The sequence below is a fragment of the Hyperolius riggenbachi genome, chromosome 5 (assembly GCF_040937935.1).
Source record: "Hyperolius riggenbachi isolate aHypRig1 chromosome 5, aHypRig1.pri, whole genome shotgun sequence".
NCBI classification, from domain to species: domain Eukaryota; kingdom Metazoa; phylum Chordata; class Amphibia; order Anura; family Hyperoliidae; genus Hyperolius; species Hyperolius riggenbachi.
The window spans coordinates 40,666,413-40,686,099 of NC_090650.1; the positions used below are offsets into that span (position 1 = coordinate 40,666,413).

The 19,687-nt window shown below is 44.9% G+C and overlaps 2 protein-coding genes across 4 annotated transcripts in view; one reads left to right on the top strand and one right to left on the bottom strand.

Annotated features, from left to right (window-relative positions):
* GTPBP10 (GTP binding protein 10) overlaps positions 1-4,275 on the bottom strand; it is a 34,236-nt gene extending 29,961 nt beyond the window's left edge. The window contains exons 1-3 of the mRNA XM_068235534.1: positions 4,210-4,275; positions 1,377-1,570; positions 102-193 (exon numbers count right to left, since the gene is read on the bottom strand). Of these exons, the coding sequence (XP_068091635.1) occupies positions 102-193; positions 1,377-1,570; positions 4,210-4,242 (319 nt within the window). The 5' untranslated portion in view covers positions 4,243-4,275. The remainder of the gene's footprint in view (positions 1-101; positions 194-1,376; positions 1,571-4,209) is intronic.
* The window catches only part of FAM237B (family with sequence similarity 237 member B), a 34,971-nt gene that overhangs the window by 6,229 nt on the left and 9,055 nt on the right, over positions 1-19,687 (top strand). Inside the window, exons 1-3 of one of the 3 annotated variants that reach the window (XM_068235540.1) lie at positions 4,350-4,474; positions 9,774-9,846; positions 10,209-10,229. In XM_068235540.1, coding sequence (XP_068091641.1) covers positions 9,823-9,846; positions 10,209-10,229 — 45 coding nt within the window. In that variant the 5' untranslated portion in view covers positions 4,350-4,474; positions 9,774-9,822. Of the gene's footprint in view, positions 1-4,349; positions 4,475-9,773; positions 9,847-10,208; positions 10,230-19,687 lie in introns of those variants that run through there. The other 2 variants (XM_068235542.1, XM_068235539.1) reach the window with 2 other exon arrangements.

Here is a 19,687-nt window from a genome sequence, read left to right on the forward strand (position 1 = left end):
TATTTACTATCTGAAACTGTACATTGAATAACGGAGGTCTAGGTCCTCCAGCACCATCAAGACACAACACACTGAAATTAGGAGATAAGTTTGGTCCTCACCTATTTTGGTGCCACCATCAGTGGTGACAGTTATGCCAACAGGAACATTCACCAGACAATCTGGCCCAGATGGACCCTTCAGGGAGCGTACACTAAAAGGATAGGAAGAAAAAAAAAGGAACAGGATTAGGTACTGGATGTAAGTTTATTCTACCTGCAGAGAAGATATTTGGAAGGATGTTTCTCCAGGGTCCCTGTTTTTGTGATAAATGACAGAGTTCATTCCATACCCGGAACCAAAAGATTCACATGAGAAGATCACATCACAATATCTCCAGTCATGGTACAATGGGGGTGGAGATAGACCAGCATTGCTCTATCAGGATGGCATCTGAGGAACTATGGACCAAGCAACAAACCCTCTGACACTCCCTTTCACTACACCACATGACAGGATTGTTATGAATGTGTGTGTGGGCAACAGTTATCACCTTACTTTATATTGCCCATGACAACTCATCTTGCTGGCACATAAAGGGTGTTGTCGTGAACAATGTATGTACCTCACCCTCAAATCATGGTCTTATGCAAACCGAACCCTCAACCAAAGCCCAATGCAAATCTAACCCTCGCCCCAAGCCCAATGTGAATCGAACTCTCATCTAAAGCCCAATACTAACCCTCAACCAAAGTCTAATACAAACATAACCATCACCAAAACCCCAGCACAAACCCTGGTCAATGGCCCAGGATGAACCTGAACCCTTGCTAAAAGACCCACTCAAATTGAATCATTGCCCAAAGCCCAGCTTAAATCTAACCCTTGCCCAAAGCTCAATGCGGACCTAAACCCTCACCCAAATCCCAACACAAACCTAACCCTCATCCAAAGACCAACGCAAACCTAAACTCTCACCCAAAGACCAACGCAAACCTAAACCTTCACCCAAAGCCCAATGTGAACCTAACCCTCATCCAAAGACCAACGCAAACCTAATCCTTCACCCAAAGTCCAATGTGAACCTAACCCTCACCTGGAGTGAGCCTAACCTTCACCCAAAGACCAGCATGGAACTAACCCTCACCCAAAACTCTAATCATATCCTAATCTGAGGGCCCAGTTCTAATCCTCACTAAAATCCATGAACATTATTTGCTCATCTCAAACTAGTATGCAAGATTAAAATGTACCAGCCAACTTACTGTGCCGATAAAGCTAAACCACTGCCGTTGAGATAACACCTAAAATGCAACAGACCCTGTGCCCATCCGCAACACACTAAATAAATCCATGATCCAATTACCAGGATAATGATTTCTGAATGAGACACTCACCTGCTGTTCTGTCCGACCCCACCAGCAAATCTCTTGCGTGTGTACCGCTCTTTGACGTCTTTCATGGTCACACCTTTCTTGGCCACCAACCACACATCCCCACCGTTCCCTCCTCCACCTCCTAAGCGTGGCAGCCCCATTCCTCCAGCTCCGCCCCTCACCACGAGCCGAAGATTGTCTATGAAGTTTCCATACTGCAGAGGAGAGAACCATTATTAGATGAACTGCTCAGAATGATATCAAGAGACACACCTCACTGTAATCACTTATCCTAAAAATAATTCACTATGTTGGAAAAATAAATAACAAATGTGGGGCCTGTTTACACTGCACTTCAGCATCAGAAACACTTCCTATATCTATGTATTGCAATATGAAGCCCTGCCCTCCCAATGATGTCACAGCCTAGGCTGTTTAGCTACGTGGAATTCTCCTCCCAGAGCATTCTGGGAGACCAGATTTTTTTTCTATTGTCTTCAGAACATCCAGTATACAAACATTCCACAGAGCTGCACCTGCCAACACCAAAGATGTCACCATCTGTGAGTAATTTCAGAATGTAAATCAGGGAGAACAAACATTTTACAATGGGCAAACACCGACTAAATCATTTATAAAGTAATATTATAGAAACTAAGAAATTCTATTCATCTGGTTATTTTCCGTACAATCCCCTTTAAATGTAATGCCATTTCTCCTGCCATTAATAAGGGACGCAGAATGTCAACATTTATTCCATAGTGGTCCACTGCCTCTTAAAGGATATCCAAGGTGAAAATAAACTAATGAGAAAAACAATTGTATCTATCCTCCTTCTCCTAAAAATGATATCCCACAGTTTATTTTATATTTATATCTAGTTTTTAAGTTTTTACTGTTTCACTGTCTCTGCTTAATGACACCTTCACTGAAGTATGTCAAAACTCAAATCTATGAATTATTGCCCCTTTTTTATCTCTTTCCTGCTCTCAGATGCCATTTACTGACAGAAAACAGGTTAAAAAAACAAACAAACACTTACTCAAGGAGAGGGAAACCTCTGGAACCTATAGAAGTTTCCTACGCTGTCCTCTAGTGTCTAGTCCTCTGCCCGGGTTCCTCCTGCACAAAGCGACTGCACTGCACCTGCACGGCCGAGTCTGTGCAGCAGCATGGAGCCTCTAGTGCCCTTGCTCAGGTACAATACAGCTGCATTTGTGCTTAAAGGGGTTTTGTGGTATTCTAAAAATCAAACAAGCTGTCACTTACCTGGGGCTTCTATCGGCCCCCTGCAGCTGTCATGTCCCGTGCCGTCCTCTTCCGATGCTCCGTACCCCGCCGCCGGTCCTGAACGGCCATGCTTGTACTCGCTCCCGCACGCATAATCGAGAGCTTACTGCGCAGGCGCAGTACAAGAAAACTTCATACTGCGCAGTAAGCTCCAGATGCCGCGAGCAGGAGCGAGTATTATTTGTCTGTTTAGACGAATATTAAACTGGGACCAGCGGCGGGGAACGGGCGATCGGAGGAGGCTGGCATGGGACATGATAGCTGCAGGGGGCTCATAGAAGCCCTAGGTAAGTGTCAGCTTGTTCGAATTGTAGAATACCACAGAACCCCTTTAGGCTACTTACACACTAAGACGTTGCGTTAGGTGCTACGTTAAGGTTGCATAACGTGCACCTAACGCAACGCATGGTGATGGTGGCAAAGGACGTTAGCAAAGAGCCGCGTTAAGCGACTCTTTGATACGTCCGTGATGCGTACTATAGTATAGTATGCATACTATACATACTATAGTATAGTAACTATAGTATGCATGCGCTGGTGGAGACCACGTGAGCGGAACACCCGCCAGTGACGTCAGCAGAGTGCAGTGAATATTAATTAGCCACGTGGCTAATCACTGCGCCTGTGCAAGCAGGCTAACGCGGCAAAGCCGCTCTAATGCTATAGCATGCTGCACTCTAAGATTGACGTGCAGCGTTACAATGTAACGCAATGTGGGCACTATGAACAGCCCATTGCAGTTACATTGCTGTGCGTTGGGGAGCGTTACAGGCTGCACTAACGTGCGCCTGTAACGTCTTACTGTGAAAGCAGCCTTAAAGAGGAGCTTAGAGCCTGAGCTAGGAAGCCAACAACATGTCGCCGGATTCCTTTGTGGAGGGGTCTGTGCTCGGGTACCCAAGGACAGCATGGGAAGACTCATTAGGATCCAGAGGCTTCCGTCTTCTTAGGTAAGTATATGATTTTTTTCTAACCGAGGCTCGCCTCCGGTATAGTTTAAGCCACAGACGCACCGACACCATGGCACTCAACTTCCTGTATTTTCTCCCTCCTGTACAGGTGCCCCCCATTCCAGCACTCCCCCAGTATCCAAATGAATGAAGGAAGGGTCTGATTAATGCTTCACCAGGGGAGCCCCATGATTTCTGGTTACTCTGGTGGTTCACTTCAACTGAAGTGAGAAGAACATGGAAGAAGCCATGTTTATTTCCTGTTAAGCAATACCAGTTGCCTGGCAGCCCTGCCAATCTGTTTGGCTGCAGTAGAGTGTGAATAACACCAAAAACAAGCAATGCAGCTAATCTTGTCAGATCTGCTGCATGCTTGTTCAGAATCTATGGCTGAAAGTATTAGAGGCAGAGCATCAGCAGTATAGTAAGGCAACTGGTATTGCTTAAAAGGAAATAAATATGTCAGCCTCCATATCCCTCACTTCAGTTGTCCTTTATAGTCAGTTTATTACTAATAGCCAGGTGTTACTAGAGTCCAAACATCAGGGACAATCCCCGGTGTGGAGAGGTGATCGGGCGATATACACATAGAACAGACAGTGTTACAATGTTACCTTCCTGAGCAGGACCCGGCTGCACCCCACCATGCTGCCACTCTGTCCTCCTCTGCTGCCTGTCTGACACGGTGCACCCTGCAAACTCTTCCTCCCGGAGCAGCGGCTCCGCACATCCGTTCCGCCCCCTGCTGAAGACAGACAGACTCTGTTATGTCATTACTTCACTGCAGATGTTGGTGGAATGGGAAAGGATTAGTTCTTCCAGTCAGATCTTTCTCCATTGGTTGTGGACAGAGTGATGAAGCACCACAGCTGCCATCAGGTCTGCCAGTGCAGTGAATGTGGAAGTAATACTGTATGTATAAATAATATTGTGTATACATAGCAATCAACACACTGAACTGAGGCTAAAGGTGGCCACTAATGATCCAATCCTTTTCATCCAGTGTTACCAAATGTGTGTAGTAGAAGGGTAAATTGAGTGAAAATATTGAATGTATAATTAAGGCAGTCTCTTATATTACATAGTGAATTGGTAAGATTGGATCATTATTGGCATTATTGGTAAAGTAACTTCCACCCTGTCTCACAATTGAGGCAAAGAAAGGGTAAGACTTGGTTCTTACTTACCCCGAATCAAGTGTGGCCAGTGGGAACGAACAGTGTAATGTCCATTCCAATGGACCGCTGTGGTCTCGCTGCAGCCCGGGGCAGATGCCTTAGGATACCCGAAGTGACGTGTGACATGATGAGATAGATATGTGTATGTACAGTGCCTAGCACACAAATAACTATGCTGTGTTCCTTTTTTTCTTTCTCTGCCTAAAAGAGTTAAATATCAGGTATGTAAGTGGCTGACTCAGACAGGAAGTGACTACAGTGTGACCCTTAGGCTGGTTTCACAGTGGGACGTTACAGGCGCACGTTAGAGCAGCCTGTAACGCAGCCCACCGCACAGTAATGGAAAATCAATGGGGCTGTTCACAGTGCCCACGTTGCGTTACATTGTAAAGCTGCGTCACAAGACAACGTACTGCATGCAGTACTTTAGACGCGGCTGAGCCGCGTTAGACTGCTTGCACATGCTCAGTAATGTTGTGGAGGAGCGGAGAGCGGCCAGGCACATGGCTAATTAATATGCACTGCACGTTGTGACTGCAGTGTTTACTTCCTGGAGCGGCCGCTCTGTGCGGCGATTGGCCGGCGGGAACACGTGATGCCGCATGCGCACAAGAGTGCGCATCACGGCATCACTGACGCCAGAGTGAGCTGCACAACGCGGCTCACTCTGACGTCCAGATCCAGCACCACCAGGCGTTGCGTTAGGGGGACGCTATGCGACCTTAACGCCCCCTCTAACGCAACGTCCTGGTGTGAAATTAGCCTAACTGATAAGAAATTCCACTATTTATCTCTTTTCTGCTCTCAGAAGCCATTTTCTGCTAGGAAAGTGTTTTATAGTTGGAATTTCTTATCAGTGAGGGGCACACTGTAGTCACTTCCTGTCTGAGTCAGGAGTGAGTCAGCAACTTACATACCTGATATTTAACTCTTTCAGACAGAGAAAGAAAAAAAGCAACACAGCATAGTTATTTGTGTGCTAGGCACTGTATATACACGTCTATCTCATCATGTCACACGTCACTTCGGGTATCCTTTAGGCTAGGTGCACACTTACCAGAAACGCTAGCGTTGCAGAAAACGCTGCGCTTTTACCGCTAATGGTCTATGGGCCACTTGAAAAAATGCATATGCGTTTTGAAACATACGTTTTTAAAAAAAAATGCTGGTTTTGTTGCATAATATTCAAAAATGCATCAATAACGCACATGATGAAAGTCAATGTGAATGCAATGTATTGCGTTTTGTATGCGTTTTTCATTTTCATTCGTTTTTTTATTATTATTGTTTTCTGATGTATTTCCACTTCCTGTTGTCTTCCTAGTGATTTGCATAAAACGCTTATGCAGTTTGTATATGCGAACTGCAAACACATTAAAACGCAACATATTAAAACGCATACAAAACTCTTGAAAAACGTATCTGCGGTAAAAAAAAAACGCTAATGCAAACGCACCAAAAACGCAGTAAAAAAAAAAGTTAAAGTAAAAAAAAGCGCACAAAAAACGCACACAACATAAAATGAAACATGACATAAAATGCAGCATTTCATGTTATTTTATGTGTGTACCCAGCCTCAGTCAATCGCCAATTCCTCGAATTACCTCTGCATGGGGCATGGACTATATGGGCAAACTTGGCCCCCCAGCTGTTAAGGAACTACAAGTCCCACAATGCATTTGCCTTTATAAGTCATGACTATGGCTGTAAGACTGCTGCAATGCATTGTGGGACTTGTAGTTCCTTAACAGCTGGAGGGCCAAGTTTGCCCATGCCTGCATACCGTAGCATTACTGCTATAGCTGCGCCAAGCTGTACTTCATACCTCCTAATGGATTTCCGAGGCGACAGATATCGAAAGTAGTACTGCACAGGCTCCCAATGATGTGGGCATGCTCGGCGCGGGCCAGTGAATACACAGGAGACGGCACCCAGCCAGCGGGACCCGGGAGAAGGCCGAAACTGCGGCGACGGGCACACGCGACTTCTAGGGGCCGGCCCCAGGTAGGTAAAGCTAGGTTTTATCCATCGCTTTGGATATCCTTTAAAGAGACTCCGTAACAAAAATTGCATCCTGTTTTTTATCATCCTACAAGTTCCAAAAGCTATTCTAATGTGTTCTGGCTTACTGCAGCACTTTGTACTATCACAGTCTCTGTAATAAATCAATGTATCTTTCCCTTGTCAGACTTGTCAGCCTGTGTCTGGAAGGCTGCCAAGTTCTTCAGTGTTGTGGTTCTGCTATGCACTCCCCCCTCAGGGGGGAAAGAAACACACAAATGATCTCTTGAGATTCAAAAGGAAGGCTGTATACAGCCTGCTTGTGTATGGATGTATTTTCTATGTGTGGACATACTGTACATCAACCTACTTCCTGTTTTGGTGGCCATTTTGTTTGTTTATAAACAAACTTTTTAAAACTGTTTTTAACCACTTTTAATGCGGCGGGGAGCGGCGAAATTGTGACAGAGGGCAATAGGAGATGTCCCCTAACGCCTTGGTTCTCAACGTGTGGTACGCGTACTCCAGGGGGTACTTCTGATTGTTCCAGGGGATACTCGGGCTTTATATACTTAACCAAGAATAACAAATTTAGAGTTGTAGAAAATGATAAATCCTATTTAAACAACACCAAATTAGTGTTTTAGGTATTTGAAAGCAATAGTAAATGCTTGGAAATAGTTTAGAACCAATTATCATGTACTAGCTTTAAATATATATTTGTCAAGGGGTACTTGTGATAATGTTTACTATGCTAAGGGGTACTTGGTGAGTACAGGGTTTTAAAAGGGGTACATACCAATAAAATGTTGAGAAACACTGCCCTAACGCACTGGTATGTTTACTTTTGTGCGATTTTAACAATACAGATTCTCTTTAAGGCCTGACTATTGCATTGGCGCGAGCGCTTTGTGCAGCGTTTCCCAGCATTTTCGCCAGTGATTAGAAGAGCTGTACAACCTACTTCCGGCTATTAAACAGCACTTCCAATTAGCGTGTTTTTGTTATTTTGTGCAAAATTAAGTCTAAAATACTTACCGGGTCTCCTGATGTCATTTTCTGCCAACTTCTGGCACTTAGCCCCGCCCCTTGCACAAAAGGTCATAGGCTCTTTCATATCTCTAAATGCATCTATCGCTTGTGTTGGAGCGCAATCGATGCAAAAACGCTACATGCACCACGATTACAATTTGGGCACATTGCAATGGCGGCTGTGGGTTCACCTCTATTCAGTGGCATATCTGCAAATCATGGGGGCCCCAGCAAAACATTAATGAGCCCCCCCCCATGTTCACATCCTTTCCCTTGCCTACCCCTGGTGACCCTCACAGCCTGGGGGCCCGTCTTGTAAGGTCAGGGCCGGTTCTAGACTTTTTGCTGCCTGAGGCTAATTTGTGAGGATGTGCACCCCCCCACCCCCATCCCCCAATTTGGAATGATCGCACGGCGCCCGACAATTTACTCCGATGGCTTCTGTGCCTCCCAGGGGGACAGCTGTGTCACACGGCTGTCCCCAGTACAGCGCTGCCTTAGATCGCAGCGCTGTACTATGTAAATAGACGGAGGTTTCGCCGTCTAACAGCCTCCTAGTGGCGATCGCGGTGCGGAGCATCGGCACGTGCGGTCTCCTGCAAAACCCCGCCCCAGGACTTCATGCCAGTTGGCGTTGAGCGGTCGTATACAGGTTAAAGGACAACTATTGCGAAACATTTTAACATTTAAAATACACAAATTCATAAGTACATTTCTCCCAGAGTAAAATGTGCTTTAAATTACTTTTCTCCTATGTTCCTGTCAGTAAATACTGTAGGTAGTAGAAATCTGACAGAACTGACAGGTTTTGGACTAGCACATCTCCTCATGGAGGATTCTCAGGATTTCCTGAATTTTTAAAAGCACTTTGGCCTGGTGCACGCCAGAGGAGTTTTTCTGAGCGTTTTGAGTTTTTAAATCTGCTGCTAAACGCTAAACTCAAAACGCTCAGAAAAACTCCTCTGGTTTGCACCAGGCCTTTGTGAATGGTAGTTGCTCAGTTCAACTGCCAGAATAGTATGCAAATGTGAGTGTGTGTGTGTGTTGCATCTTTGTACAGATCCTTTTCAGGGAGTACTTTTGTAAAGAATAAATTAAATACTTTGAATCCCCCACGAAGAGATGGACTAGACAAAAACCTGTCAGTTCTGTCAGATTTCTAATGCCAACAGTAAGTGACAGCAACATAGGAGAAAAGTAATTTATAGCTCATTTTACTCTGGAAGAAACATATTTCTTATATGCATGTTTACATTTTTTTTTTTTTTTTTACATTTTACATTTTTTCACAATAATGGTCCTTTAAGGCTGCTTCCACACAGGGACGTCACAGGCGCACGTTAGTGCAGCCTGAAACTCTCCCCAACTCACAGCAATACAAAGTCAATGGGGCTGTTTACACTGCCCACGATGCGTTACATGCAACGCTGCACGTTCTTCAGAACGTGCAGCATACTATAGCGTTCCAGCGGCTTAAGCCGCGTTAGACTGTTTGCACATGCTCAGTGTTGGGGCGGGGAGAGGCCGCTACGTAGCCGCGCACATGGCTACTCAATATGCACTGCACTGGTGGCCGCTGATTGGCTGGCGGTACCACGTGATGCGGAGTGTTTCACTCCACATCACGTGGTCCCGCCGGCCAATCAGCGCCACTCTCATTGCCCTAATGCGGAAAGAGCCGCTTAACGCGGCTCACTCAACGTCCTCTACCAACACCGGCAGGCGTTGCGTTGGGGGGCGTTATGCGACCATAACGTCCACTATAACGCAACGTCCCGGTGTGTAACTAGCCTAAAAGGAAAAAAAATACGTCAGCCTCCATATCCCTCTCACGTCAGGTTCCCTTTAAAACCACTGCCTCTGAAAATCACGGTTAAATTACTTTTGTGTTTTTAACATTTATTTAGGGTATTTTATACTCAATCAGTATTTAATATTGCACTTCCCTCTGGCTGATCTGTTTGTAGCGCAGTTCCTGGCATCCTCCTCAGCTGCCATCGAGCTCTCCCATCCGGGATGTGGGAATGCGGAGAGGCAGATGTAAGTGTCACATTGTTTGTGCTCGCTTCTTGCGTTGTTCTTTGTCACCGCAGTGATCTCAGCAGCGCTGCTAGTAATACTACTGACTCACAGACAGTCTCTGGCCCCCTGCTTGTGTGACGCAGGGGTGTAGGAGGGGTGTCTGTATAAAAAGTGTCGTCTAGTCTGTCCTGCTCCTCACCTGTCACCCGGGGATCAGAAGGCTGCTCAGGTCTGTCACTTGTCATCACTTTCACTTTGCTGTGTTTTTCTTTAAATGCATTTATGTCTGTATTGTTGATGTGGGTGTACCTGTATGTGAATACACTCAGCCACACACCAACATAGAGCATAATAACTTTATTATATTTTTTGTCTTTTAGGTATTACTGTACTCTGTAAACGTAAGTTCATTTTATTGTATTTGTTTGGGGTATTATTGTATTGTTAGTATAGTTGCTGTTATTTTTCTTGTTGCTGTTGTCATGTTAAAGGACCACTATCGCCAAAAAAAAGTAGGCAGTTAAAATCTGACACAACCGACAGCTTTTCAACTAGCCCATCTCCTCATGGAGGATTCTCAGGGTTTTCTTTGTTTTCAACAGCATTTCCTAAACAGCAGTTTAACTGCCAAATTAGTAAGATACCAGCCATTCTCCCTAATCACTTGCTCACTATTTTGTCAGTTAGACTTTGTAACTGCTGTTCAGGAAATGCTGTTGAAAACAAAAGAAAACCCTGAGAATCCCCCCACGAGGAAATGGACTGGTCCAAAACCTGTCGGTTCTGTCAGATTTTAACTGCCTACTTTTTCATGATAGTGGTCCTTTAAAATAACAGCTTTAAAGGACCATTCTAGCAAAAAAAAGAAAGGAGTTAAAATTTGACAGAACCGGCAGGTTTTGGACTAGTCCATCTCCTTATGGGGGATTCCCAGGGTCTTGGTTTTCAAAAGCATTTCCTGAATGGCAGTTGTTAAGTACAACTGACAAAATAGTGTGCAAGTGAGTAGGGAGGCTGGCTGGTATCTTACTGTTTTGGCAGTTAAATTGCTGTTCAGGAAATGCATTTGAAAACAAAGAAAAACCTTTGAACCCCCCCATGAGGAGATGGACTAGTCCAAAACCTGTTGGTTCTGTTAGTTTTTAACGGCTTACTTTTTTTTGCCAGAGTGGTCCTTTAACGCGTACCTAAAGCTAAAATTAAAGTGTACTTAAAACAAACATATCACAAAGACAAACATTTATATTGCGCTTTTCTCCTGGCGGACTCAAAGCGCCAGAGCTGCAGCCACTAGGACGCGCTCTATAGGCAGTAGCAGTGTTAGGGAGACTTGCCTAAGGTCTCCTGCTGAATAGGTGCTGGCTTACTGAACAGGCAGAGCTGAGATTCGAACCCTGGTCTCCCGTGTCAGATGCAGAGCCCTTAACCATTACACCATCCAGCCACAAGGATTATTACATACCTGGGGCTTCCTCCAGCCCCCTGTAGTCTGTCATCTCCTTGTTGTCCGATGTCTCCCTCCATTCTCCTCCAGTCCCTACTAAGCCAGTCAGGGACTGCTGCGTGGCTGGGAGCTTTCTGTGCATGCGCAGTTCGCTAAGACTGTACCTGCTCCTGCGGGTGCACACGGCTGGGACCGGGCATGCGCAGTGACCTGCAACCTGGCTGGATCGTAGACTCCTAAAGTGCAACAGAGGGGATCAGACCAACATGGAGGGAGCTAATGCACTCCAGGAGGCTGGAGAAAGCCCCAGGTAAGTATAAATCCTTGTGAAATGTGTGTCTCAGGTTTACTTTAAATAAAAATGTAGATACTAGCAGTGGAAAGCCTCTGAATAGTCCACAAACTCACCGAATCCTCCTACAACCCACCAATCAAGTGTAGGGACTCTAAACATATCCAAGCTTCTCAGATGTTTCTAGTGGGGAATGTTTTTTGTGGCCGTGTTCCTGCTGTGTACAAGCACATCTATACTACACAAGCCCCAGGGCCGGATTTACCATAAGGCACTGTAGGCACGTGCCTACAGGCGCCTGATGATGGAAAGGTGGCTCACGCCTCTCCCTTTGTTATGCAGAGTCCTGAGCAGAGTGTAAATGAGAGGTTACTTTCCTGGGCTATCTGCATTCCACTGATGAGATCTCCCTTCAATCATTGACTCCTCTAGCTACTTAATGGATGCTTGCTTGGCTTAAAGAGTAACTGTCAGGCTGCAAAAGCTAATTTAAACCTCTATTCTCCTGTGTTAAACAGTTTAGAAGGAAGCCAAAAAGGCAATACTGCAGTTAAAAATCTCTCTTACTTTAGATGTTTGCTGACAGCAAGGCTCCGTATTCCCAGGCTCCTAAGGAAGACGCAAGCCGAATAACAGATACTGCAAAGCATTCTGGGGCCCTCCCTTGGCTGCTAGTGAAGCTCAAGTTTCAACAGCATGTAACAGTCTAGCTCACAGCACTAATAAATCTCGGGCAGAGTACACTGCAGGGGTCCGCTATTGTTCCTAGCCACATGGTTAATTAATATTCACTGCACAGTAGTGTTATTCATTACCAGCGTGTGTGAGAGTGGAATCATCAGGAAGCAGGCAGGACATGAGGACACATTTGGCTTCATAGGAGACAGACAAACATGGAACCTGCCATGAGCTGTCAGGAGCATCATTCTCTGCAAATACTATATAAAAATTATGTGAAGTACAAACATGGACAGTGAAATGCATATGTAATGTAAGTACAGCCAATCTTTAGCTACTGATATATGTGTTTATTTTCTCTGAGACCTTATACCTAACAGCTCCTCTTTAACAAGGGCGAAAAGGGATAATTTGCATATTTAGTGGTAGTGCATTGTGGGTAACCACAAATGTTCATTTATAACTGAATTATTTCAAATTTCCTTCTGTTTTAAGAAGGCAATTACACCAAGCTTTGCTTTTTTAGTAAGAGGGCTTTTCGGTCCCTTTTATCCCCCTACACATTCCTAGTAGTTTGGGTTACCCTGAGCTGCTTGGATACTCTGTTGTTCTCGTCCAAGCCCTATTTCATACAGCCTTATCAATTCCTGCCATGTACTGATGAGGACCAAAAGTCCGAAACAGGCTGTCTACATGTGGGTTTGATATGGCTGTGTAAAACTTAAAGCTATAAGCTTGCTATATACCAGTGGTTCTGGATGCTTGCTTGGCTTAACAAGGGCGAAAAGGGATAATTTGCATATTTAGTAGTAGTGCATTGTGGGTAACCACAAATGTTCATTTATAACTGCATTATTGCAAATTTACTTCTGTTTTAAGAAGGCAAATTTCACCAAGCTTTGCTTTTTTAGTAAGAGGGTTTTTTGGTCCCTTTTATCCCCCTACACATTCCTAGTAGTTTGGGTCATCCTGAGCTGCTTGGTTACTCTCTAGCTACTTAATGCTGAGTTTTATCTAGCTACCTAATTCTTGGGGGCACCTCTAGCTACTTATTATTGAGTGTAATTTTGGCTAATCCTAAGGGTCTCCTGTAGCTACCTATGACGGGCAAGGGAAGTAAGAGAGAAGTGACAGCTGGGACAGCCAGCACACTTGTGCGGTTTGGTGGGGGTTTGTAGGTTCATGAAGGGTGAAGTCTAAGATTCCAGGACATCTGTGCCTAAAGGCTCCAGTGAAGTTAATCTGAACCAGACACACCCAATAGAATGAAGCTGCCTGCGCACAGTTCTTATCCTCTGTGCGCATGCGCTTCGCTCTACTAAGCATGCGCAGACCTCACTCGCGCATGTCCAGCACAGATGCACTTGTACGCAGTGGATGCGTGTCCAGAAACAAAAGTCAACCTACATAGTTACATAGTTATTTTGATTGAAAAAAGACATACGTCCATCGAGTTCAACCAGTATAAAGTACAACTCCAGCCTGCTCCCTCACATATCCCTGTTGATCCAGAGGAAGACGAAAAAACCCCCACAAGGCATGGTCCAATTAGCCCCTAAAGGGAAAAATTCCTTCCCGACTCCAGATGGCAATCAGATAAAATCCCTGGTTCAACATCATTAGGCATTACCTAGTAATTGTAGCCATGGATGTCTTTTAACGCAAGGAAGCATCTAAGCTCCTTTTAAATGCAGGTATAGAGTTTGCCATAACAACTTCCTGTGGCAATGCATTCCACATCTTAATCACTCTTACTGTAAAGAACCCTTTCCTAAATAAATGGCTAAAACAGTTTTCCTCCATGCGCAGATCAAATCCTCTAGTCCTTTGAGAAGGCATAGGGACAAAAAGTTCATCCGCCAAGCTATTATATTGCCCTCTGATGTATTTATACATGTTAATTAGATCCCCTAAGGGGGCGTCTTTTCTCTAGACTAAATAAACCCAGTGTATCTAACCTTTCTTGGTAAGTGAGACCTTCCATCCCACGTATCAATTTTGTTGCTCGTCTCTGCACCTGCTCTAAAACTGCAATATCTTTTTTGTAATGTGGTGCCCAGAACTGAATTCCATATTCCAGATGTGGCCTTACTAGAGAGTTAAACAGGGGGAATATTATGTTAACATCTCGAGTTTTTATTTACCTTTTAATGCATCCCAAAATTTTGTCAGCTTTAGCTGCAGTGGCTTGGCATTGAGTACGATTATTTAACTTGTTGTCGATGAGTACTCCTAAGTCCTTCTCCAAGTTTGATGTCCTCAACTGTATCCCATTTATTTTGTATGGTGCTAGACCATTGGTACGACCAAAATGCATGACTTTACATTTTCAACATTGAATTTCATCTGCCATGTATGTGCCCATATAGCCATCTTATCCAGATCCTGTTGCAATATGACATTATCTTCCTGAGAGTTGATGATTCTGCCCAATTTTGTATCATCTGCAAAAATAGCAACATTGCTCACTACTGCATCTACTAGGTCATTAATAAATAAATTGAAGAGCACTGGACCCAGAACAAACCCCTGTGGTACCGCACTGCTAACAGTCTCCCATTTTGAGTATGATCCATTGACCACAACTCTCTGTTTTCTGTCCATTAGCCAGTTCCCTATCCATGCACACAGACTCTTCCCCAGTCCTTGCATCCTCAACTTTTGCACCAGACTTCAGTGTCGAAGGCCTTTGCAAAGTCCAAGTATATCACATCTACAGCATTCCCAATATCCATATTAGCATTCACTACCTCATAAAAGCTGAGCATGTTAGTCAAACAGGACCTGTCTTTAGTAAACCCATGTTGATGCTGAGAAATAAGATTATTTTCTACTATGAAGTCACGTATAGTATCTCTTAGTAACCCCTCAAATAGTTTGCATACAACTGATGTTAAGCTTACAGGTCTATAATTTCCTGGATCTGATTTTTTGCCCTTCTTAAAAAATGGGAAAACGTGGGCTGTACGCCAATCCACTGGGACTCTGCCAGTTGAAAGAGAGTCACAAAAGATCAGATAAAGGGGTTTATCTATAACTGAACTTAATTCCCTTAGGACCCGAGGATGCATGCCATCCGGGCCAGGTGCCTTGTCTATTTTTAATTTATTTAGACTTGTCTTCACTTCTTCCTGCGTTAAGTATTTATTATTACAGTTAGAAGATTGAGACTCTTCTGCCTCTGTAATTTGCAACAGTGCTGTTTCCTTTGTGAAGACAGAAGCAAAGAAAGCATTTAATAACTCTGCCTTACCTTGGTCATCCACCATTGAGTTCCCACCATCAATCCTTTAGGAGTCCTATACAGTCAACCTTTCTTTTTTTTAGAGTTGATGTACTTGTAAAAAAAATTTTGGGTTAGATTTGATATCCCTAGCGATTTGATTTTCAGCTTCGATCTTTGCCAGCCTAATTTCTTTTTTACAATTTTTATTGCACTTCTTATAATTGCTTAGTGCAGCCTCGGTCCCCTCCTGTTTTAGGACCTTATAGGCATTTTTTTTCCTCTTCATTTTATCTTTAACCTTTCTATTCATCCATAGAGGCCTTTTTTTATTCCTAGATATTTTGTTTCCATCTGGGATATACATACTACAATATTGATTGAGTATAAGTTTAAAAGCTTGCCATTTCCCTTCAGTGTCCTCCCCTTGTAGTACATTATCCCAGTTCACCAAACTTAGTGCCTGCCTAATTTGATTGAACTTTGCTTTTCTAAAATTCATAGTTTTAGTGGTCCCGCTGCCCTGTGGCTTATCAGTCACCAGATCAAACGTTATCATGTTGTGATCACTATTTCCCAAATGTTCTTGAACCTGCACATTTGATACATTATCTGGTCTATTAGAAATGATCAGATCCAGTAACGCATTCCCCCTAGTTGGTTCCGTTACCATTTGAGTCAAGTAATTGTCCTGTAGTGCTCCCAGAAATCTGCTGCTTTTACCAGAATGGGTAGCCTCAATACTCCAGTCAATGTCTGGAAAGTTGAAGTCGCCCATAATGACCTCATTTTTACTTGCAGCTTTTTCAATCTGCTGTAGTAATCGCAGTTCTGCAGCTTCATTAATAAGAGGTGGCCTGTAGCATACCCCAATAAGCAATTGGCAACTTTTATTTCCACCATGAATATTTACCCAAACGGACTCCACATCTTCGCAATCTTCCTCCATCTCATCGTTGAGGACAGCTGTAAAAGAATTCTTCACAAAGAGACAAACTCCTCCACCTTTTTTCCCTGTTCTATCCATCCTAAACACATTGTATCCTTTTAAATTAGCTATCCAGTCATGGCTTTCATCCATCCATGTCTCGGTTATTCCTACAATGGCATAGCCTTTGTCATTCAGAATGAACTGTAGTTCGTCTATTTTATTTGCAAGGCTCCGAGCATTGGTTACCATGCACTTTATATTTTTACCACCACATTTACCAATTTTGTTTACATGAAATGGGCTACTTGAAGTTTTACCAACCTCCTTAATCTTTACACTGTCCCCACCCCCCTCTCCACCCCCCATAATGTTAGGTTCCCACTGTCTTTTTACCTCATCTTGTCTACGTATTGAGACTTTATCCTCCCGCCTCCCCCCAGATCCTAGTGGATCTGTGGAGGAACAGTGCGCTTGAAGAGGATCTGCGGAGCCTCTGGACCACTACCTACTACATTTTCATACCTCCCAACTTTTTGAGATGAGAAAGAGGGACACGTAAGCCACACCCCTGCCACACCCTTGATCACGTCCCCATCACACCCCTAGTCACACATACCATAAAAAAATCATAATAAAAATACATGTTGTTTTATAATTCGAACCACACTGGTCCTTTCTATACTGGTTAATTTTCCTTCATATTAACATTTTAAAATGAGTTATATATCAATTTCAAGGATGGGAATAAAGTTTTTGAGTCAAACACAATTTTTAGCAGAGAAATATATATACTTACATAGAAAGAGGGACAACGCCCTGAAAAAGGGACAGATGAGGAGGAAAGAGGGACAGAGCTCTCAAAGAGGGACTGTCCCTCCAAAAGAGGGACAGTTGGGAGCTATGCTTACCACACACTGGTGTGTGGTAAGACCCTTCGGGAAGATCACAGTGCGACTGAAGAAAAATCGTATCGATTCACAATGTTACAATTGTGAAATGGGTCTAACACTACTAAACAAGTAACTGGTACAGATGTACCGGTAACATACCCATTACTAAGGGCGGACAGGGCAGGGAATTGTCTGGGGTGCAGCGGCTGGAGGGGGGGGGGATACAGAGTGTGCAGTGGGAGCAGCTAGAATAACTCACTTCTCCAGGATCCATGTGCTGCATGTAACTTCCTGGTCCTATGCGTCCAGTCTCATAGTAACAGTGCCCTCTAAGGGGTGTTGTTGCCAGTAAGCAAGGGACCAGGAAGTTACACGTGGAAGTGGATCCTGGAGAGGTGAGTTATAAATGTTCCCTTTGCCCACACTGTAACCCCCCCCCCCCCTTGCCGCATGGATCCCAGAGAGCTCAGTTAACGTAACCACTCAAACTGCGCACTCTGCATGTGCCACCCTCTGGCTACCAAATGGGGGGACTCTCAGGTTACCAAAATGGTGGGTAGACTCTCCGCCTCCTAAAACGGGGGGGTTGATGTTTGGGTACCTAAATGGGGGGGTACTCTCTGGCTACCTACAGGGGCTCTCAGGCTTCCTAAATGGGGGCTCTCTGGCTACCTATTCAGTGGGTAACCTGATTACCTACTGTATGGGGGGGGGGGGCTCTCTAGCTACCTGTACTTGGAGGGCATCTTGTGACTAACTGATCCTGGAGGCTCTTGTGGCTACCTACACCGGGGGGGGGGGGGGGGGCTTCATCCGACTACTTAATTTTGGAAACTACTGTGGCTCCCACTGCTGGGGGGAGGGGTAGGCTGTATCAGGCTAGTTAATACTGGGGCACTTCTGGCTACCTATCTGGGGGGGGGGGATACGTCCGACTAATACTGGGGGCCTCTGACTAGCTATATTGGGGGCTACCTAATACTAGGGGGTACCTTTGGCTACTGCAACACAAGAGAGTGTCCGAGTCTATTGGTGGGACACAGGTGCGTTGCTAGGATCCAAACAGATCAGGGGCACTTTTGGGCATTCCATCCTGAAAATGGGTGTGACCATACACAAGAATGTAGTTCAATACAAAAAACAAAAAACTGCTGTCTCAATGCACGTACAAAAGTTTTAATTTAAGCCTTGGCTACATCTACATGTATCTCACAAACATGATTAAAATTCCCAAAAAATAAAAACATCTTTACCTGGCCAGGATATGCGCGCTGTTTCTATGAGGGACCTGATCAGGTATTATGCGAGGTGTAATCGCCCAGCCGCAGCCTATGCAAAAAACACCAAGCTACCTGTGATCAATACGGTCCTCAGCCACCACCTGAACACCAAACACACTGTGCAATCAACTGAGCGATCCCTAATTGTACGTGCATTGAGACAGCAGTTTTTTGTTTTTTGTATTGAACCAAACAGTGTATGAGCTGCTGGCTCCTTGCTTTGCAAGTAGTGCACGAATTGATCCTTAAGGGGGCGGCTCTCCTCAACTATTGCTGTAAACACAAGAATGTGGGTGTGGTCATGGGTGGAGCCATATTTACATGGACTTAAAGAAAACCTTTAACTAAAAAAAGTTCCCATGGGGGGTACTCACCTGGGGTGGGGGAAGCCTCCGGATCCCATCGAGGCTTCCCCCGTCCTCCTGTGTCCCGCGGCGGTCTCGCTGTACCCCTCCGAACAGCGGAGATATAAATATTTACCTTCCCGGCTCCAGCGCAGGCGCAGTATCGTCTCTCCGCTCTGAGATAGGCGGAAATAGCCGGTCGCTGTCGGTTCGCTCTACTGCGCAGGCACAAGTCTCCTGCGCCTGCGTAGTAGAGGGTACCCGACAGAGATCGGTTATTTCCACCTATCTCTGTGCTGAGAGCCGCAACAGCACCACCCGCTGGAGCCAGGGAAGGTAAATATATCTAGCTTGTCAGGCTTGACGAGTGAGGATTGTGGGTCGCTTTGGGGGAGCCAGCGCTGGACTGCCTGCAGCTACAAAGTAGGGGGAAGCCTCATTGGGACCCTGAGGCTTCCCCCTCCCGAGGTGAATACCCCCCAGGGGAACTTTTTTTTTGTTACAGAGTCTCTTTAACAACGGTCTAAGTAGGCCTGCCCAGCAAAATGTTGGATGAAGCCCCCTTCTTCAACCACTTAACGACCGCCTAACGCCGACAGGCGGCGGCAGGTCGTAAGTGGAATTACATGGAGCGGCCGTTCCATGTCAGTTCACGGAGGGTGTCTCCGTGAACAGCCTGCGAGCCTCCGATCGCGGCTCACAGGCTAAATGTAAACACGCGGGGAAGAAATCCCTGGTGTTTACGTCGCACGGCTTTGAGGAGGAGCCCCCCTCCCC